At 42.6% G+C, this 23,372-nt stretch overlaps 1 protein-coding gene across 1 annotated transcript in view; it reads left to right on the top strand.

Moving 5' to 3' along the window:
• The window catches only part of LOC126413082 (lipase 3-like), a 73,157-nt gene that overhangs the window by 25,467 nt on the left and 24,318 nt on the right, over nucleotides 1-23,372 (top strand). The window contains exons 5-6 of the mRNA XM_050082979.1: nucleotides 7,926-8,172; nucleotides 13,224-13,382. Of these exons, the coding sequence (XP_049938936.1) occupies nucleotides 7,926-8,172; nucleotides 13,224-13,382 (406 nt within the window). The remainder of the gene's footprint in view (nucleotides 1-7,925; nucleotides 8,173-13,223; nucleotides 13,383-23,372) is intronic.

Here is a 23,372-nt window from a genome sequence, read left to right as displayed (position 1 = left end):
TTAACCTTGTTCAGCGCAAATTGCCGGTGCACCATCCTCGATGAAACTCAAACGAGGGAACTAATCCTGGTTGAACTTGACAGTGGCTCACGGCCGATTTTCTCTAGATGATGATGAGTTTATAAGCGCACAGTTTGAAGATGGTGGCGCGTTCCACTGTAATGATGGACTCAAGCTATCGTATCCATATTCGATACTTAAGACGAACCCAGATAGTTCATTATGAATCAAACTTACTAGGAGTAGAATTAAATTGTGCCCCCAAGTGTGGCCACATGGCCTGTTTTTCTCTAAAAGGGGCACATGACAATCAGATTTTCGCAATTTTTTGTATTTGTGCCGGCCGGAGTGGCCGAGCGGTTCTAGGCGCTACAGTCTCGAACCGCGCGACCGCTACGGTCGCAGGTTCGAATCCTGCCTCAGGCATGGATGTGCGTGATGTCCTTAGGTTAGTTAGGTTTAAGTAGTTCTAAGTTCTAGGGGACTGATGACCAAAGTAGTTAAGTCCCATAGTGCTCAGAGCCATTTGAACCATTTTTTTATATTTGTGGAACTGAAGTTCAGAACTAAAATGTACCAAAGCAGTCCGATGTAACCCTCAAAAATTCTCAAGTTCTGAGTTTTACAATCATAGCTAATACGCTAAAAAAACACTGTTTTCTGACAAGTAGTGTGACTATGTTAGCTTGACTGCTCACTATGTTGGGGGCCTGGGTTAGATTCCAGGTAGATTCAAATTTTACAAAGTTAAATTTTAAGAAAGTTGTATGTTCTGTGAGTATGTACTGGAAGTCTAAAATAGAAAAGGATAGAAAAAATTTAATTTGTTGTTTTTAGCTATACAACCTTGAGTAATAATCTTTTATAAACGATCCATAACTAAGAATTTTTGTTCCCCACGAAAACTAGATTGTTGTGAGCAGTATATACTTACACCACTGGCCATTAAAATTGCTACACCAAGAAGAAATGCAGATGATTATCGGGTGTTCATCGGACAAATATATTATACTAGAACTGACATGTGATTACATTTTCACGCAATTTGCGTGCATAGATCCTGAGAAATCATTACCCAGAACAACCACCTATGGCCGTAATAACGGCCTTGATACGCCTGGGCATTGAGTCAAACACAGCTTGGATGGCGTGTGCAGGTACAGCTGCCCATGCAGCTTCAACACGATTCCACAGTTCATCAAGAGTAATGACTGGCGTACTGTGACGAGCCAGTTGCTCGGCCACCATTGACCAGACGTTTTCAGTTGGTGAGAGATCTGGAGAATGTGCTGGCGAGGGCAGCAGTCGAACATTTTCTGTATCCAGAAAGGCCTGTACAGGACCTGCAACATGCGGTCTTGCAATATCCTGCTCAAATGTAGGGTTTCGCAGGGGTCGAATGAAGTGTAGAGCCACGGGTGGTAGCACATCTAAAATGTAACTTCCACTGTCCAAAGTGCCGTCAATGCCAAGAAGAGGTGGCCGACACGCGTAACCAATGGCACCCCATACCGTCACGCCGGGTGATACGCCAGTATGGCAATGACGAATACACGCTTCCAAAATTGACAGACGTGATGATCTTTGAATCAAATAGAATGGTGAACTTATCAAAGAGTTAAGTAAATATGTGATCGTAAAAAGTTGGTAACATATATGTATGTAGTGTGTGCGTCTGATTGCATTAAATGTGGAAAAGTCTTCCATAGGTTTGTCAGGCAATAGAAAAAATGCAACTTTTGACTGTCAGCTATATTTTGTAACAAAATTACCTGTGTGCCCATCCTGTTTTGTATTTGTGACCCATTCCCAGATAACCGCATTCCTTAAAGAATCCGCTTCCAGGGTGGGGGCACACTGCCACAAGGCCTCCTGTTCAAGTTCACCTGTGCATTAATGATGTGTGCCAGCCAGCCTGGATGTAGTTTAAGATGCTTTCCCGCATTCCCACCACTTAAACGCACTATACAAACATTTATAAAACTCTCTCACACTTGCATATGGAATTTACTGCAACCTGCAACATGCGGTCGTGCATTATCCTGCTCAAATGTAGGGTTTCGCAGGGGTCGAATGAAGGGTAGAGCCACGGGTGGTAGCACATCTAAAATGTAACTTCCACTGTCCAAAGTGCCGTCAATGCCAAGAAGAGGTGGCCGACACGCGTAACCAATGGCACCCCATACCGTCACGCCGGGTGATACGCCAGTATGGCAATGACGAATACACGCTTCCAATGTACGTTCACCGCGATGTCGCGATACGATAAACCGCAATCGCGATAGGCTACAATCCGACCTTTATCAAAGTTGGAAACGTGATGGTACGCATTTCTCCTCCTTACACGAGGCATTACAACAACGTTTCACCAGGCAACGCCGTTCAACTGCTGTTTGTGTATGGAAACTTTCCTCATGTCAGCACGTTGTAGGTGTCGCCAATCTTGTGTAAATGCTCTGAAAAGCTAATCATTTGCATATCACAGCATCTTCTGCCTGTAGGTTAAATTTCGCATCTGTAGCACGTCATCTTCGTGGTGTAGCAATTTTAATTGCCAGTAGCGTACCTTACATGATACTATTTGACATACATTTTGGTAGCCATTCTCCTACACAATCTACAACTTCTTATCTGCAAATAGCAAAACGTAATTTTTATTTTTCTATTTATTTTGCATTTACAAACGGAAATCAGTAGATATAACGCTTTTCGTGTGCAACTTACGGTTTTGAAATTGTGTTCTTTCTCATATGTTGTTGGCGAAGTGAACAGGCAGATTTCGTGACCTATGGCCGCTTGACACTACACTTTCTCTGATTTTTCAAAACATATGCAGAGTTTTCGCCGCCATTACGTGTTGTTGTGGCTGTGTAGTACGTATTTGTTTCGTTGCCTTTTGGCTGGGTGAGGCGCGCGAACTTGAAGTGTGTTTGACATCTGTGGTGTTTGGTTGTTTGAGTGTGAATGTGTGTGTTTTTCAACTTTGGAAATAAAAAACATCCGCAGGGGCCAAATCTGAAGAATACGGAGGATGAGGCAGCACAGTGATTCCGTTTTTTGTGCAGTAGTCACGCACCAACAGGGATGAATGTGCGATCTCGTTATCGTGATACAAAAGCCACGAATTGTGTCGCCACACTACGGACCGTTTCCTCCTCACATTTTCCCGCAGGTATTGTAACGCGTCCCGATAGTATTATCGATTTACAGTTTGTCCCTGTGGCATGAATTCATGATGAACTAATCCTCCAGTCAAAGAAAACTATCAGCATGGCTTATCACATTTTGCTTGACCTGACGAGTTTTTTTTTTTTTTTTTTTTTTTTTTTTTTTTTTTTTTTTTTTTGTCTTGAAGAAGCTTTTTCGACCCATTGTGAAGAACCATTGGTCTCAACATCATACCCATAGGCCCACGTCTCATCACCAGTTATGATGCTCTTAAGGAATATCTCGTTCTCATTTGCGCAAACGTCATCGGTAGTCTTTGAAGGGTGTCCTGAACGAGGGCCATCCTTAACTTCTGTCAAGCCATTTTTAAATCGTATGAACCATTCGTAGCACCGAGTACGACTCAAAAACTCATCACCGTAGGCTTCCTGTGTGTCTCTGTAAAGGTTTTCTTGCGTTTCATACAAAATATAATTCAGACTCGTTGCTCTTCTATCTCTGCCATCCCGAAATTAGCAAACATTGCAACACAACGCTCTACTCAATACAGCACTGAACAATAACTAACAGACATACAGCAATGACCCTTCCGGCAGTTACAGGTTAAACGCAGGCGTGAGCAGGGATGCCAACCATAATTCGCTCCAACACACCGTTGAAGCGAAATTACGAATGTTCCGGAATTTTGTAACATACCTCGTATAACACATATTTAAGTTCAAATTCATTATCGAACAAAATATGCAGTGTCCTGAAGAATAAGCTCATTTTATTGGGAAATGAGGTAAAAGTAATTCATCATTGTGGGAATATATGACAACAAATTCAGACAAAATAGTCACATCAACACAAAGAGTACCCCTCCCCAGCGGGAAAGCAGGCGTGTATTATCGCATGCAAACCATCATAAAGGTACCGTATGGTATGCTGTGGTACATTGTGCCATGCAGTCTTGCGCCTTTTGTTGCAATTTGGCAGTGGTTCTTGCAGGCCCTGAAGAATGAGTAAGTTCCTGCCTCATCACGCCCCGTAAGTGTTCAGTTTGTGAGAGCTTCCGTGATATTGCTGGCCAGGGTAGCTGTTGTACATCACAAAAAGCTCTGCAGGCGTGGGAATGTTCCGCTAACCACTGCTGAATGCAACGACAAACTACTGACACACTGAGCCCAACATGTTCAGCAGTCGATCGGAAGAGCCATCCAGCTTCCCACAGGCTCACAATGTGGCCCAATTCAAATGGCTGAAGCTGTTCAACAAGAGTATTAGTCGGTGGGGGATGGTTGTACCCTAAAATGGATGTCGCAGACACTGTTCACAGTAACTGCTCAGTTAGCGTTCGTGGAGTCGTAGCGCCTGCACTGTGCACAGCCACCATCTAGGATCATGGTGTCAGATCTAAAGACGGTCTAAAACATACCCAAACCGTAAATAACATTATTATTTTAGATGCATGAACAAGTGGATTAAGATTGTATAGTTTCACCATTTTATGGCATGCACCTTCTTGGGGTATCATAATATTTCTGTCAACTGCGGTAGCTTTCCCTGTTCGTAGATGCTATACACCAGATTAGCTTCCCTCTTTATTTAAAAAGTTCAAGTGGATTGTGGTCTATACCAGGATCTTCGTTGTTTTTCGGTTTCTTCAGAGCTATTTCATACAAATCTTTGAAGATAGGTTCTCATAGGCTATTTGCATCTTCTTCTGTTTCCCCTTGGTAGTGTTGTTAGACATTTATTCTCCGTTGTACAGTTTTCTGAAATACTATTTCCATCTTCTTGCAAAGTCTAAAAGCAGCAATCGACAACGGTTGACGGTGCACAAATGAAGCCCGTCGTAGGAAATGCACAAATTACACTCCAGGAAATGGAAAAAAGAACACATTGACACCGGTGTGTCAGACCCACCATACTTGCTCCGGACACTGCGAGAGGGCTGTACAAGCAATGATCACACGCACGGCACAGCGGACACACCAGGAACCGCGGTGTTGGCCGTCGAATGGCGCTAGCTGCGCAGCATTTGTGCACCGCCGCCGTCAGTGTCAGCCAGTTTGCCGTGGCATACGGAGCTCCATCGCAGTCTTTAACACTGGTAGCATGCCGCGACAGCGTGGACGTGAACCGTATGTGCAGTTGACGCACTTTGAGCGAGGGCGTGTAGTAGGCATGCGGGAGGCTGGGTGGACGTACCGCCGAATTGCTCAACACGTGGGGCGTGAGGTCTCCACAGTACATCGATGTTGTCGCCAGTGGTCGGCGGAAGGTGCACGTGCCCGTCGACCTGGGACCGGACCGCAGCGACGCACGGATGCACGCCAAGACCGTAGGATCCTACGCAGTGCCGTAGGGGACCGCACCGCCACTTCCCAGCAAATTAGGGACACTGTTGCTCCTGGGGTATCGGCGAGGACCATTCGCAACCGTCTGCATGAAGCTGGGCTACGGTCCCGCACACCGTTAGGCCGTCTTCCGCTCACGCCCCAACATCGTGCAGCCCGCCTCCAGTGGTGTCGCGACAGGCGTGAATGGAGGGACGAATGGAGACGTGTCGTCTTCAGCGATGAGAGTCGCTTCCGCCTTGGTGCCAATGATGGTCGTATGCGTGTTTGGCGCCGTGCAGGTGAGCGCCACAATCAGGACTGCATCCGACCGAGGCACACAGGGCCAACACCCGGCATCATGGTGTGGGGAGCGATCTCCTACACTGGCCGTACACCACTGATGATCGTCGAGGGGACACTGAATAGTGCACGGTACATCCAAACCGTCATCGAACCCATCGTTCTACCATTCCTAGACCGGCAAGGGAACTTGCTGTTCCAACAGGACAATGCACGTCCGCATGTATCCCGTGCCACCCAACGTGCTCTAGAAGGTGTAAGTCAACTACCCTGGCCAGCAAGATCTCCGGGTCTGTCCCTCATTGAGCATGTTTGGGATTGGATGAAGCGTCGTCTCACGCGGCCTGCACGTCCAGCACGAACGCTGGTCCAACTGAGGCGCCAGGTGGAAATGGCATGGCAAGCCGTTCCACAGGACTACATCCAGCATCTCTACGATCGTCTCCATGGGAGAATAGCAGCCTGCATTGCTGCGAAAGGTGGATATACACTGTACTAGTGCCGACATTGTGCATACTCTGTTGCCTGTGTCTATGTGCCTGTGGTTCTGTCAGTGTGATAATGTGATGTATCTGACCCCAGGAATGTGTCAATAAAGTTTCCCCTTCCTGGGACAATGAATTCACGGTGTTCTTATTTCAATATCCAGGAGTGTAGATTGAAATTCATCAAGCGGATCATAAGCAAGTGAAGCTTCATCAACACAGCGTTGCTTACACACTTATCGCTCTATCAATAATTGAGTCTTGTCAGTCAATCTTTAACACTGCTGGAAATAACTAACAAAAGAGACAGTGTTTTGAAGAAAGCCTTCGCCGTTCCTAAACGGCTTGTTAAGCGGGAGAAAAAGTGTTGAAGAAGTGATCAACAATCTCCAGTGGGATATGTATTAAACTTTTCAATCTTCTTCCATCTGTATTCTGTCGTCTATCTATCTTCTGTAGATATACCGTAGAAACTGAAGTCTCATATTGCTATTTTGTCTTTATGTTCGGACTAAACTCAGGAGATACTGTAACGGTTTTGACAAGATTTTCACCAACAGGCAGACTGATTTATGAGAAAGGTATGTTTGTATAATTTATAGACATTTCGTGCAAATTGGCTGAACAGTGATTAATTGCACTCCCTAGCCTCTGAAAAAACGATACCAATACCATCTAGTGGTGAGTGGCAGAACTTGAATCGCAGTAGCTCGTGCGGTCTGGAGCTGTTGAGTAGCAAAGGGTGTTTTATACCAATTTTGCGTAGCTGATGATGCTTGCTTCATACCAATGTTGTGTGATATAATTTGGTTCAGACACAAGTGGTGTGTAGAGGTGCTTCGTAGGAATGTTACGAGGCAAAGGGTGCTTTGTATCAATATTACGTGGCAGAGGCTGCTTCACTCCAGTGCCGCACAGCAGAGGGTGCTTTGTACTGGTGATGTGCTGCAGAGGACACTTCATACCAAAGTTGCGTGGCAAGGGTGCCCCCTAACGAAGTTTTCTGCAGAGGGTAATTCATACCAGTTTTAGTGGCAGAGGGTGCTTCGTACCTACGTTATTTTGGGAATTATTGGAAAACTTGACGTGTTACTAGTGTAACGTGTGAAGTCGTAGTCACTCACTCGGTGTAGTCACTTGATTAACTAACTGCACTGAATATTTTATTAGGACTTAATGTGTTACTTTTCCAATGAGACACAAGACTTTTAGTTATGATGATGACGCTCCGGAGCTGAAACCGCTCAATAGTAATTTTCTGTCGAATGCGATCAAGGCATTTGCGAATAAAAGAGTGAATTGCAAATACACTGCGTGCTCCAGACGACAATGTCAAATTTCATCGAGGACTGCATTACTTGCACTCACTGTTAGCGTACCTAGATCATCCCATGATGTCAGCCAACAAATGTCTTCTCCCCGTGGTTTATTGAGTAATGCTTGTGACGGTAATATTAAAGTTATTAAAACTTAACAATCTTAAATCTTCTCGTGCTCCAGGACAGAATGAAGCAAGAAAGAGGCAAACGTGGTGAGGTTGCACTGTACACGCATTGCCATACATCGTAAGAGGACTTCCAGAGTACCGCTGTTGCGTTAGAAGCAGATTCAGCTGGAGGGTTGTTGATATTTCCTCTTTCTTGCACAGTTGGCACGAGATCGGCTACTTCGACCTGCCCGCCATGATCGATTACATTCTCGATCAGACTCGGCGAACTGATCTGTTCTACGCCGGCCACTCCCAGGGCACCACATCCTTCTACGTCATGGCCTCGACGCGCTCCGACTACAACGCCAAGATTCGCGTCATGTTCAGCCTGGCCCCTGTCGCCTTCATGGATAACATGGCCAGCCCTCTTTTCCAAATCCTGGCACAGTTCGTTGAAATCTTGTCGGTAAGTATGTGTGTGTGTGTGTGTGTGTGTGTGTGTGTGTGTGTGTGTGTGTGTGCGTGTGTGTGCGTGAATTCCTAAGGGACCAAACTGCTGATGTCATCAGTCCCTAGACTTACACACTGCTTAAACTAACTTGTGCTAAGGACAACACGCACACAACCATGCCTGAGGGAGGACTGATGACTGGAATCTCCGTCGTGGGGGGGGGGGGGGAGGGAGGGGAGGGGGCGCGCAATCCGTGACACGGTGCCTCTAACCGCGCGGCCACTCCGCGCAGCGGTAAGTATGGGCTTATTTGCGATATTTAACATAATTTTAGTCTTTTTTTCTTCTTTACGGCCCGCAACAGAAACGTCACTAAGCAGCTGAATGACACGTTCTTAAAATTTGTTGCAACTATTGCAGATCATTTCCATGCAATTTTTACGTAAGTAAATTATGTCCTGCACCGATTTTAAACCAGTAACATCTATGCCAAGTTTCATCTACATCTACATCTACATGGATTCTCTGCAAATCACATTTAAGTGCCTGGCAGAGGGTTCATCGAACCACCTTCACAATTCTCTATTACTCCAATCTCGTACAGCGCGCGGAAAGAATGAACACCTATATTTTTCCGTACGAGCTCTGATTTCCCTTATTTTATCGTGGTGATCGTTCCGCCCTATGTAGGTCGGTGTCAACAAAATTTTTTCACAAGTTTGATTTTGTTTATTTATTTACTTATTTATTTTCGAGATTCTGATTTTCACCGATGCCTTCGTACTTAACAGATACAGCTTAATGTTGTTGATCGTATTTTAATTGTTGCTCAAGAACACCCTCGCTGGCCTGCGTTGTCAGTAACAACGCTTGTTAAATTAACGTCACATCACTCGCTCAACTGTGCTTCCCAACGCGTGTAGAAATCAGGCCATGTCAGCAACCGCATCCAAGGAAACAGATAGCAAATGAAAAGCAAATTTAGCGACACTGATTTAAGCTCAGGTGAAACATGCGAGACAGTTTGAAAAACAAGTCACCACAGACAGAAAACACTTTACGGAGATATACGGATGTTAAGCGTTAAAAATATTTTCTGAAAGAAGTGTCCCTGTTCAGGCTAAATAACACGATAAAATTCGTCAAATTTAATGCAGAAAGAAAGTAGATAATCTTAAGAAGGTGCTTGAAGATGAAGAAGAGGATGCCCTGTGTCTTAGGCGTCTCAACCCATTTTCTCACAGCAATCCAGGTGATGAATGGATTCAATGTGCAATTTGTTGCCAGTGGACACTTCTGTCACTTGTTAAAACTGGAATAAAAGTTGAATTTTTTATGAACGTTTGAACTGTGAATATTCTATCCGACACTCAGACGAAGACTGACAAAAATTCTGGACATACTTTTCTGTCACACTGTTATTGCGACAATGGGAACAAGATTTATAATTGTAGTTTTTGTCATAAAAGTGTTGGAACTAATATTAAAATAGACTTCGAGTACTAAAATCGATATATTTTCAATCAAACAACTAACGTCGTCACTAAATTAAATGATGAAATCATATAGACCAACTTGCCCTAACTGCCGGGCCAACTTGCCCCGTGAGTGGGGTAGGTTGTCCCACGTAGTATTACTGGGCTAAATTTTTTTTATGATTAGACAAACAGTGAGGAGTCTTAATTATTAAGTTATAAAATGCCAGAATAATGTACCATATAAAAAAAATCTAAGGAAACATTTGAATTACAAGTTGGAAAATATCAAGAAGAAAAAGTGGGCCACCATGTCCCGGTCTTCCCTACTATTTCTTCCTTTATAGGCATAGTACTCAAGACAGTTTTAAAAAACGATCAGTTTCTTCTTATGCGGCACTACTGCCGTATGTTTATGCTGATCCACGGTGGATTTTTTACAGAAGCCAAAATATTCGGTCTTTATAGAGTTCGATGCGCCTAACACGAATATGACGATTAAAATTATCTCCTAGCTCAGGGTAATAAGTAAGCTGGGACTTAATTGAGCTTACTTAGTATATTGCCGCCGTTTCTTTGCCTTCATGTTGTGAGTGGTGTCTGGCGCTTCTCTATGTGGCATCCAGCAGAAATCACCAGTCATGTCACTAATCCACGGTACTATGTACCGCTGTTCCATGCGAGAAATATACTGGTGGAACTGCTCTCTGTGTTCAACACTCCGTGGGAAGACATCGAGGTGAGTGTAAAGGAAGCGCATCCGCACGGTTATATTGCCACCGGTGACATAAGCACGAATACGTTCGTCCACTAGTCCCTGTAAATTTCGGCTCTCCGGTTTCCCAAGAACAACGTCGTCATACTACGACAGCAGTGCCCCGCTTGCAGCTGATCAGGTGTTAGAGCAGACTCAGGTGTATGTCTCCCAACAACCGGCGTATCTGAGGCCGAATCCTTCGTGATCACCTCTGTGCTGAGCTGTGAAACTTCTTACACAGATACCGAAATGCTGTTACATTCCTGTGCACAGCCTTAACAAATGCTGTCATAAGTCCCAACGTAATGTGCGATGATTAGAGGACAATTTTTTTCGGATGCACTAGAGATTCGGCAACATTTATTTTCTCTTGAGCGACTGTCTCATTTACACAGGTAGCAGCAAATACTTAGTTTAAGCATCCTGCAAATCCAACAGCATTGAAATGACGTTGAAGTCTCCAAATACCAGCCATTCATGTTCCGAATAACAACGGATTCAACACGGTATAACTTTATTTAGCTAATTCAGCATATGCATCAGGGATGGATGGCCTTTGATTACCACTATGTAATAGTGCTGCCTACACCTTGTTTTTCAGCTATCTACATAAACACTCCACTTTTCTGGCTTGTATGTAATGTTCAGGTCTTCCAAGAAATTGTCAATGTCAGTTCAGCAATTTACATTGCCCTCGATACTGAAACTAAACTGAAGTCTTCTCTGATGCTCCCGAAACACAAACAGACGTACTGTGTCAGCGATCCACAGGTGCAGTCATGACACCAAGAGTTGGACTTTGCGCATTGGAAGTTCTACATCCGTGATCATATCACTGAGTTCACACTGTGTGATTTTATGTGATTCTCTGGATGACCATGTTGGTGTAAATGTAACAGCAGAGTCACTGACAATTTTTCGGCTGTATGTGTCCGTTCAGCATAGTCGTTCGACGGTGGGATACGTGGGGGAATAGGAACCGGTAGTTCTTCGTCATAAGCCACCGAGCAAATGACAGGTGGGATGTCAGGGTACTAAATACAGTTGTCCTCGAGGTCTTGACTTCTTCCCTCAAGGAAAGTACCTTACAAAAGTAGGAATCGGATGCAAGTTTTGTTATTTCACGCCAAATAACAGAACTCCATGGAGACGTTTTTACCGTGCATCCAAGTATTCAGTGTAGACGAATACGAAATGCAATACATGAGCGAAGCCCACGATTTATCTTGATCTGCCACTCTCCACCCGAAATACAAATCGTATGTATGTCTCGCTGCTTTCGGCAATGGTCGCCTTCTTGAGCCACAATTAACGTATGCACAAAAGTAACAAAATTTTTCAGGTTTGTTACTGCAGGTGCGGGGCATTTTTGTGAAAACTTAACACAGTTTTTCAGTTTCCACACTTCACATCACATACTCGTACATTCACTGTCAACCGTGGCGACTTTCGTTCTAGTAATAAATGAACCAACGCAGCACAAGAGCACTAAGCCGTGGAAAATGACAATTGAAATCCTGTCTTGCTTCTACATTCAACACTGCCCATCTAACTGAATTGAAAGCACCTGAGTTATGGTGCAAAGCAGTGTTTGCCAAATTGTATTTTGAGTATCCACCTCACTTCGTCACGGTGCGTCTGCATGTAGCCCTTATGATGTCCCATAAGAGTGACCATGAAACGTGAAAACCTCATTTACTTGTGACCCTGACGTAGGAGATAATTTTAACCCTGATATTCGTGGTCTATGCATCTACATCTATAGTACAGCTACTTCCGTTCTGTAAAAAATAAAAAGTTAAAATCTGGATCAGTGTTACTGAAAGACATTTTGAAGTTTTCTACATCGGCTGTTCTTCACAAGTATTCAATTTATTCTATCTTGCACTATTGGCCAATTGTGCTAGATAAAATAAATTAAATACTTGTGAAAAACAGCCGAGGTGATAAATTTCAAAATGTAATTTAAATAACATTTTTCTATCCTTCCTGTTGTTAAACACAACATCCGAGAAAAACAGCTTTTTTCTATGACGTTTATTTCTGTCTACGGTCAGAAACTACTTAGTGGATATACTGATTTCCATTGTAAAACCATTATCCATAATAAATATGAGGTTATTAAAAAATAACTCCAGTCTCTTAGAAAACAACTGCACGGAAACTACAAGACATACAGGAAATAGATAAAAATCAGTGGTCTCCCCCCGTCTGTAACCTATATTACAGGTGCTCAATAGAACACCGTTTTTGGCGAAGCAAATGTCAGTACGACAGTCAAACTCTCGCCAAACACATCTCAAAGCATCATGGAAGATTTCAGCAAGCGCATTAGTTACCCTTCCTTGCAACTCTTCCAAATGAAGTGGCAAGTGGAACCAGGAACACGCGGTTAAGGGAACTAGTTACTCTTCCTTGCAACTCTTCCAAATGAAGTGGCAAGTGGAACCAGGAACACGCGGTTTTTTAAATAACCCCATGGAAAGAAATTTTATGTACTTAAGTCTGCTGTGTGTGGGGGCCAATGGAGATCTGAAGCGGTGATGTGAAGCACGTCTGGTCCAGTACTGTGACAGTCTGGCATTGAGATAATAACGAACATGGCATAAACCACTGCCGCAGCATGTACAGGTACACAAACAAGGGATTAATTGGAAATAACTTTTTCATATTTTTAATTGGAATTTAGCACATGCAAGGTATAATAATCGCAGTCTCTAAACCGAAACTACACTTTTCTTACATAAAGAAGAGGGTACAGCTCCTTTTTTTTTTGACCTTGAGGCATATTATCATGGTGTATCTCTGTAGCCATAAGTGTTTTGCCTTCGCAGGTGCTGACCCAACTGATTGGCCTGAATGAGTTCAACCCGAACAACGAATTCATGCAGTTGGTGACGGAGCTGATGTGCAGCGATGGGGCGTTCACGCAGGACATATGCAGCAATCTCATGTTCATGATTGGTGGGTTCAACGAAGCTGAGATGAACAAGGTAAGTGAGTCAGTTCATCGTGTGTGTGTGTGTGTGTGTGTGTGTGTGTGTGTGTGTGTGTGTGTTTGTGTGTGTGATACCTGTTCTGTCCGATAAATATGTAAAGGGTGAATTTTAACAAAACCGATAAACTACAAGGGCATTTTCCTAATTGGAAATGGAGGAAAAAGAGTCCTATGAACATGCGTCCGAAAATGGACAGTGCGCATGCAACAACAACAGATCACTCTCAAACACAGTACAGAGCTGCATCGCATCCACGTCACAACCGATTTTGGCTTCGTGGGATATAATGCACGTATTCGCACACACCTGTCATGCATGATACACAAAATCTTACTTTGGCTTACACCATGTTGGAGTGCAACTTGCCTGGAGTTTGTACTAGAGTTCATCTCAGTATTCTGTAGAACCTAGTCCTCCAGATTTGGTGTACGAACAGTGCTCCGCCTCCCTGCAAGTGCGTCTGTCTGAAAGGAGCTATGATTATACAAACGCTCAAAGAGGGCTTCAAATGTTGTGTGACGTGTTTGGTGTGTCTGAGGGTACTTGTTTTGGTACAGCCATGCTGCCTGTCGACCATTTCCGTCTCCTTGGCCGTGCACAAACTTTATCTTGGCTTGTTCCCGACATGAATACCACACCATGTTGCTGCTTACAGCACGCTGCGTCAATCATACAGCCTGCAACACAGAAGGAACACACGGCACGTGGTCAGAGGAACTGTCATTCGTCAGCGCCATATGTCTTGGCAAAGATGCGTTTCCTGACACATGTTCACTGGACCTTTTCCCTCAATTTCCAGTCAGGAAATGCAGTTTTTAGTTTTCATTAATGTTCATTCTGTATACAAACAGTTTATCGGTACTCGTGATTGTCTTGGTAACTTCAGTGTAGACCCACAAAAGGCCCTGAGACTCTTGTGTAAATACAGGAATCGCTGCGAGCAGCAAGCAGGTGAATCGAATGTACAGTGTATGCTACTTGCATTTGAAGAGTTGAGAATTTGTGTCAGCTGGGGAGCCTGACCGGATGACCAAGGCAGTTACGGCAACCGCTCGCCTTAAGCAGGAGATTGTGTTTCGAGACTCAGCCCGGCATAAATTTACAACTTTCTCCATCGAATTATTTCGAACCTGATTGCAATTGGCGCCGGTCTTTCTTCGAAATTATAAAAACTTAGGCACACATTCGGTACAAATTTTGGTTTTGTTAGGCGTCAGTCCCTGAATTTCAAAACTACATCCTGTACTAAACAGTTTTGATATGTGCTGTTTGTGTGGTGGAGTGGAATTCTAAGGCATACTGATGAGATTTTTCAAAATTTCTGTGCAGTTAATGCTTATCTCTCTCTCCTTGTAACAAAAAAGTATTAGCAAACAGTTCTGGAAAAACATCGGCAACATAAGATAACTACAAAACAGTACGAAACTGGCACTCACAAATTAAACTACTTTTCTGTATCATAACAACAAGGGATTGACAACCAACGTATTTGCAGTCCTGTTCATTCAGCGTATATACATAATTCAGGTGATTTAGATGTATCAGTCTGAAAAGAGTTTAGTGTTGTAGATTGAGAGATATAAACCATTGTATGTATATTATAGCTCCTTTTTACATATATATTCTGCATTGAGGGTAAGTTAATCATATACTTACTTACTGAATGACTGCGGCAGTTTTCCTACTAAGGCTATTATTTATTGAAACATTTCCTTCGTTTCAAACCCAGTTTAGGTTTTTCTAACCAATTATCGACTGATTACTTCTATGGAAAAGCACCTTTACGAAATAGAAGTACAACGGTGTGAAAATAAATTAGTCCAAGAACAGTGACATGTGTGTAAGAATGGCAGCGAATCCACACACTATATTCTGATCGTTCGATTTACAGAAGTTTACTGTTTTCAAGAGATGACATTTCTGCACATATGGCAGGAAACGTGCAAAGATACAACGTTGACCAAAGAATAAAAGTAAGATCCATCTAAAAATTCCAGAGATTTATTTATGTACATGTAAGTGTATAGTAGAGGAAAAAGATAACTAAATAAAATAAAATTATTAAAAAATGTAACAAAATGAGAAATTTCATCATCATCATCATCATCATCATTTAAGACTGATTATGCCTTTCAGCGTTCAGTCTGGAGCATAGTCCCCCTTATAAAATTCCTCCATGATCCCCTATTCAGTGCTAACATTGGTGCCTCTTCTGATGTTAAGCCTATTACTTCAAAATCATTCTTAACCGAATCCAGGTACCTTCTCCTTGGTCTACCCCGACTCCTCGTACCCTCTACTCCTGAACCCATGAGTCTCTTGGGTAACCTTGCTTCTCCCACGCGTGTAACATGACCCCACCATCTAAGCCTGTTCGCCCTGACTGCTACATCTATAGAGTTCATTCCCAGTATTTCTTTGATTTCCTCGTTGTGCACACCCTCCTGCCATTGTTCCCATCTACTAGTACCTGCAATCATCCTAGCTACTTTCATATCCGTAACCTCAACCTTATTGATAAGGTAACCTGAATCCACCCAGCTTTCGCTCCCATACAACAAAGTTGGTCGAAAGATTGAACGGTGCACAGATAACTTAGTCTTGGTACTGACTTCCTTCTTGCAGAGGAGAGTAGATCGTAGCTGAGCGCTCACTGCATTAGCTTTGCTACACCTCGCTTCCAGTTCTTTCACTATGTTGCCATCCTGTGAGAATATGCATTCTAAGTACTTGAAACCGTCCACCTGTTCTAACTTTGTTCCTCCTATTTGACACTCAATCCGTTTATATCTCTTTCCCATTGACATTACTTTTGTTTTGGAGATGCTAATCTTCATACCATAGTCCTTACATTTCTGATCTAGCTCTGAAATATTACTTTGCAAACTTTCAATAGAATCTGCCATCACAACTAAGTCATCCGCATATGCGAGACTGCTTATTTTATGTTCACCTATCTTAATCTCACCCAGCCAGTCTACTGTTTTCAACATATGATCCATAAATAATATGAACAACAGTGAAGACAGGCTGCAACCTCCTCTTACCCCTGAAACTACTCTGAACCATGGACTCAATTTACCGTCAACTCTAACTGCTGCCTGACTATCTATGTAAAGACCTTTAATTGCTTGCAAAATTTTGCCTCCTATTCCATAATCACGTAGAACAGACAATAACTTCCTCCTAGGAACCTGGTCATATGCCTTTTCTAGATCTATAAAACATAGATACAATTCCCTATTCCATTCGTAACACTTCTCCATTATTTGCCTTAAGCTAAAGATCTGGTCCTGACAACCTTTAAGAGGCCTAAACGCACACTGATTTTCATCCAATTTGTCCTCAACTAATACTCGCACTTTCCTTTCAACAATACCTGAGAAGATTTTACCCACAACGCTGATCAAAGAGATACCTCTGTAGTTGTTACAATCTTTTCTGTTTCCAAGTTTAAAGATTGGTGTGATTACTGCTTTTGTCCAGTCTGATGGAGCCTGTCTCGACTCCCACGCCATTTCAATTATCCTGTGTAGCCATTTAAGACCTGACATTCCACTGTATTTGATGAGTTCCGACTTAATTTCATCCACCCCAACCGCTTTATTGCACTGCAATCTATTGACCATTTTCCCCACTTCCTCAAATGTGATCCTATTTCCATCATCATTCCTGTCCCATTGTACATCGAAATCTGAAACATCACTGATCGTATTTTCACCTACATTGAGCAACTCTTCAAAATATTCCCTCCATCTGCCCAAGGCATCAACAGGATTCACCAGCAGTTTTCCTGACTTGTCCAAAATACTTGTCATTTCCTTCTTACCTCCCTTTCGAAGTCTGCTAATTACACTCCAGAATGATTTTCCAGCAGCTTGACCCAAGGTCTCCAACCTGTTTCCAAAGTCTTCCCAAGATTTCGTCTTGGATGCTGTAATCATCTGTTTGGATTTGTTTCTTTCTTCAACATAACTTTCTCTGTCTACCTGAGTTCTAGTGTGTAGCCATTTTTGATATACCTTCTTTTTCCTTTTACAGGCTGCCTTGACTGTGTCATTCCACCAAGCTGTTTGCTTCATCCTACCTTTACACACTACTGTTCCAAGACATTCTTTGGCCACTTCTAGTACTGTGTCCCTGTACCTTGTCTATTCCTTTTGGTGACTGCAATTGACTACGTTCAACTAACTGGTACCTTTCTGAGATCACTGTTATGTACTTGTGTCTGATTTCCTTATCCTGAAGTTTCTCCACTCTTATCCTCCTACACGTGGACCTGACCTCCTGCACTTTCGGCCTCACAATACCAATTTCACTGCAGATTAAATAGTGATCAGTGTCATCAAAGAATCCCCTGAATACACGTGTGTCCCTCACAGCCTTCCTGAATTCCTGATCTTTTATTATATAGTCAATGACAGATCTGGTTCCCCTGCCTTCCCAAGTATACCGGTGAATGTTCTTATGTTCAAAAAAGGAGTTTGTGATTACTAAGCCCATACTGGCACAGAAATCCAAGAGTTGTTTCCCGTTCCTGTTGGCCTCCATATCCTCTCCAAATTTACCCATAACCGTTTCATACCCTTTTGTTCGATTTCCAACCCTGGCATTAAAATCACCCATGAGCAGAACACTGTCCTTGTCCTTTACTCTAACAACTACATCACTGAGTGCGTCATAAAAACTATCCATCTTATCTAGATCTGTCCCTTGGCAATGCGAATACACTGACACAATCCTAATTTTCTTGCTAGACACTGTCAAATCTATCCACATCAGTCGTTTGTTTACATACCTTATTGCAACCATGCTGGGTTCCATTTCTTTCCTGATGAAAAGCCCTACACCCCATTGTGCTATTCCTGCTTTGACTCCTGACGGGTAGACCTTGTATTCTCCCACTTCCTCTTCTTTCTCACCCCTTACCCGAATGTCACTAATAGCTAAAACGTCCAACCCCATCTTACTTGCAGCCTCTGCCAGCACTACCTTCTTCCCAGGGTTGCCCCCATTCATATTAATAGCTCCCCATCTCGTTACCATTCGTTTGCCGAGTCCTATCTTAGGAGCCCCTGGTTTGTCAATTAGAGGTGGGACTCTGTCACCTCCAAAGGTCCGAGGCATTTTGCTCTGATTGTTGCCAGCATCATATTTATAGTACCAGGGAAGCAGGTTTCTAGCCTTACTTGCCCCGGGTTCCATTGAGTTTTACCCCTATCGGTTGAGGGACTAACCGGTGGATTTGGTAGTCTTTGCCGTCTGAGCACAAAGGTGGCCACGACTCGGAATATGTCCGAGATGCCCAACCTTATTCCAAAGTAACTGGTACCCCGACTGTCGGGACCACTTACTTGGCCACTCATACGTTGCCCGTGGTTCATGAACTAGGACATGATACCAGGAACCCACACCATGAACCACAAATGAGAAATTTGAAAACTTAAAATTTATATTGATTTATATACATTCCTGATTTATTAAATGTTTCATTTCTGCAGGTGGTACCCCATGTAATACTTCCAACATTGTTTCCGATACGATATGTACGACTGATTCTGATTTTGATAAAGTCTGACTGTTTTATTGGAAATGCTACCGAAATATGGGAGACCTCAAAGCAAAAAATACAAAAAATCCAACGAAAATAATCCTTGTGCATTCATGATGCAGCTCTTACATGAGAAACACACGTCCAAAAACATTTAGGGTGGATTCTGAATACTTCATCATCCAAAGAAACGGAAGAAAATTAATATACTATAAAAATCAACATTTTTAGTAATTTTAAGAAACAACCATTTACATCTACCAACGAATGAACTCAACTACGAATATAGAACTTACCTCAATACTTTTGTTAACTAGACAAAAATAGCAATTCCATTCGCAGTTTGTACACCAACAGATAAGAATTTTCATTCGTAGGTCATGAACTGCCTCTACACTAAGTGAAACTTTATATTTTCGAACGTACCATTTCGGTAGAACATCTTACAATTTTATTGTTTCGTGTTTGTTAGCTTCTCTTCTTTGCATATGCACGTATATGTAGCTAGATAGCCGGCCGGGGTGGCCTAGCGGCTCTAGGCACTAGAGTCTGGAACCGCGCGACCGCTACGATCGCAGGTTCGAATCCTGCCTCGGGCATGGGTGTGTGTGATGTCCTTAGGTTAGTTAGGTTTAAGTAGTTCTAAGTTCTAGGGGACTGATGACCCCAAGAGTTAAGTCCCATAGTGCTCAGAGCCATTTGAACCATTTGTAGCTAGATAGATCATTCAGATTGTTAGACGAACCTCACCTTTATTCTTTGCTCAAAGTTATATTTCTGCACATTTCTCACCTTATGTACACAAACTAACTGTCAAAATACAAAGAGCAGTTATTTTTTTCTTAATGCAAACACAAATGTAAATATGCTGCTATTTTTATACATATGGTAACTTTTCTAGTTAACTATCCTTCCGTTAAGGTATTTTCACGCCATGGTGTTTCCATTTCGTAGCGGTAATGTAAAGTGGTTTTCTGTACAGATAACTTGTGGGCAACGGCTTAAAAATTCGAAACCTAATGCGAAATGAAGAAAAAGTTTAACTAAAAAAACTCTGCGAATCATATCTGTATATGACATGAATATGCTAAAAAGACAAGTTCCCACGTAAATAATAGAAGATACGCGTGTAAAAAAGTTTATGGCTGCACAAATCAACGACAAGATGTATATGACTAGTACGATACAGAGATCTGAAGGGGTCAAATACATATGAAAGTTAATAACGAAGGAATTATAAAAGTAGTCACCAAGACTGTGACCACTCTTTTTATGGACATCCTGTCAACTCTGATTTTATTGTGTAGATGATTAAGCTTTGTTGCAGTTCATCAAGCAACAGTAATCTAAGGAGTTGTCAGGGTTATAGTCCTACAACCACTTCCATCTCAACTCTAGCATGTGACCTACAAGAGGTGCCTCTGTTAAGCCTATCAGCCAGGTGGCACGATTGGGTTCCATACAGAGGGTTACAGGGTCGATAGACTGGTTAGTGCTGGAGGATCACCAAACCGACATTGAAGCAGATGTGGTGATTATACTTTTCACCTTTGAGACATATTGTATGACATTAATGTAAAATGTTCCGATATTAAATTAGTTCCATATTCGGATCTCCGGGTGGGTGCTGCTTTAATGTAACAAAATCCGAAGTCTAGGTAACAAGGTTAGCAGTGCTTTCATACACTTGTCGTTCGTTAGTGGGAGATGATTGATTAACAGAAACAGAAGAGGAACTAGAGACAATCAACTGGAACGTTGTTGGTTTAAGCGAAATACCTGCTAAACGCGAAAAATTGTTCTGTTGCCATGGTTATCCATTTGGTCGAATTTTTAGTAAACAAAATAACTGTAGACAAGATAGTAGTATTAGAAGGAACTAGAGCAGAACAGCACTTTTGGTCCTTAAAATATAAGATAGTTATAAGATGCAAATATCTCAAACAGATGAATCCTAACCAATCCGATGAAGAGATACAATCCTTCTATCAGTGCCTGAAAGAAACCTGTGAAATAGATGGACATTGTTTTCTACAAATTCATAACTGAAGTATTTAATGCCGAAGTTGGAACATACGAGAAAGATGATACTGTTTTTGGTAATTATACATAGTTAAAAGAAGCGGTAGAGGTGAGAGATTATTCCAATTTGCAAAATGCATTAAGACAAATAATGTGAACACTTTTTACAACAAATTATCCTACTCGCAAATGGACTTGGAGGACTCCTGACAATGAAGTGAAAAATGAGGTTGATTAAATTCTAACCGGCAGGCTTCAAAATGTCAAAGTTACCTCTGTACTTAACAGATTCAACACAAATAGTGATAATCGACTAATAAGAGCAAGATTTGAAGTGAATAGAAACGATGAAAAATTGAAAGTAATTAAAAGAAACACCAAAATTTATATCTCAAAAATCTGAATGAGAGGAAAGAGGAATTTCCAGAAATAATTAAGGGAAAATAAGAGTATAAAGCAGAAGCGTAACAAAAGCACCAACCACAAAGGCTGAAGGAGCACGTGGCTTGTGTAAATCTCAAAAATAACCAAAGAACTGACAAGTGAAACGATAGGTTTGATGGACAAGAAAAGAAAAGTGAAAACAGGAACAGGCAAAGATAAAACAGAATACACAGAACTTTTCAATGTTCTGAAATAGAGTATGAAAGAACACATCAAGAAGAATGAAGAAGATATGCTGAAAGCCAGTCCTGAAAATAAATCTAGATAACAAATGTCGAAGCGCAGATCGTAAGGACTCAACTAAATGCGTTAAACACAGAGAAATCCAAATTACAAATAATGATACTCTACTATACTGGTAATTTTTTTACACCCTACAGTAATATGAACGATGATACCTTAATAATAGATGAATTGGATGTTTCTGTCTCGCAAACTCCACAAATTATTTGATCAGAAGTCAAATACGCTATAGACACGATGTAAAAATGAACTGCTCCAGTTAGTGATGAATTCTCAGTCGATATTTTAAAGCTAATGGGTGAGTAATCTATAAAGCATTCAGAAAAATATTTTCAAGTTGTTTCACAGCGAAATATCCAAGAGATCGGAATAAAGTCAAGATACAAAAGTGTTAAGGCTTTCGTGGCCACTTATTGACAAACTGCCTATTGGCTTCTGTCTCGGGTTCTTCGGCTGACGTTCATCTAATGATTTTTCTGACGTTTCGCCAGCACGACTGGCTGGCATTGTCAAAGCTTCACCCTCCATTGCCGGTGGTGAACTGGAGCCGAGCTCGCGGCCGCAGACTACATGTACCTGGCGCGCCAGCGTCCGAGGGCTTCTCCGCGGTCATTTCCGGTGCGGTTCTCCTCTTGCTACCTGCGACGGTCGTTCGCTGCAGTACGGGAAGCCAGGATCCGTTTACCTTAAGGCTTTCCTCTTTCTTGTTCAAACTGTTCGCGTGTTTTTGTATTTCCACAGCTTCTCTGAACAAGCGCGTGTGATAGTGCTTCTCTACAGCCAGAACTTCCGTGTCGGCGAATTTTATTACGTGGTCGGTCTCACTCAGTGAGTAGCCTGCCACGACCGATTTTTCCACCTGCCCCAACCTGCAATGTCGCTTATGCTCTTTGATCCTGGTGTTAATTGATCGTCCAGTCATTCCGACATAAACTTTTCCGCATGTGCATGGTATACGGTATATTCCTGACATTGAAAGTGGAGTCTCTTTTCTCCTTCGCCGATCTAAGACACTCTTTGATCTTCCTTGTCGGTTTGAAAATCGTCTTTACGCCATGTTTGCGCAATATACGGTCGATTCTGTCCGTCACTCTGGGAATGTATGGCAGAAAGGCAGTACCCGACATTTCTTTTACTGGTTCCTTACTTTGCCGAGTGTTTGGCTCTGTTACACTTCTAATATAATTTGTGGAGTACCCATTGCTCCTCAGGACAGTTTCCAGGTGTTGCAGTTCTCGTTTGAGGTGTTGCGGCTCTCATATTCGTCCTGCTCTCGTTACGAGCGTACTAATCATGCCTCTTTTCTGGCTCGGGTGGTGGTTTGACAGTTTGTGCAGGTATCGGTCCGTGTGTGTCGGTTTTCGATACACGCTGTGTCCCAGGTTTTCGCCGTCCCTTGTGACCAGCACGTCTAGAAATGGCAGTTTATTGTCCTTTTCTACTTCCATGGTAAATGTTATGTTGGCATGGAGGCTGTTCAAGTGTCTTAGGAAGTCACCGAGCTGTTCTTCACCATGGCTCCACACCACGAAAGTATCATTGACGTACCTGTACCACACCTTAGGTTTGCAAGTCGCCGAGTCCAGTGCCTGTGCTTCGAAATGTTCCATGAAGAAGTTGGCCACCACTGGACTGAGAGGACTACCCATGACGACGCCTTCCAGCTGTTCGTAGAAATCGCCATGCATGTCTCACCACGAGGTATTTCACGTGGAAGGAAAATG

Source organism: Schistocerca serialis, chromosome 7 (assembly GCF_023864345.2).
Source record: "Schistocerca serialis cubense isolate TAMUIC-IGC-003099 chromosome 7, iqSchSeri2.2, whole genome shotgun sequence".
NCBI classification, from domain to species: domain Eukaryota; kingdom Metazoa; phylum Arthropoda; class Insecta; order Orthoptera; family Acrididae; genus Schistocerca; species Schistocerca serialis.
This window is presented reverse-complemented; position numbering and strand designations above follow the sequence as displayed.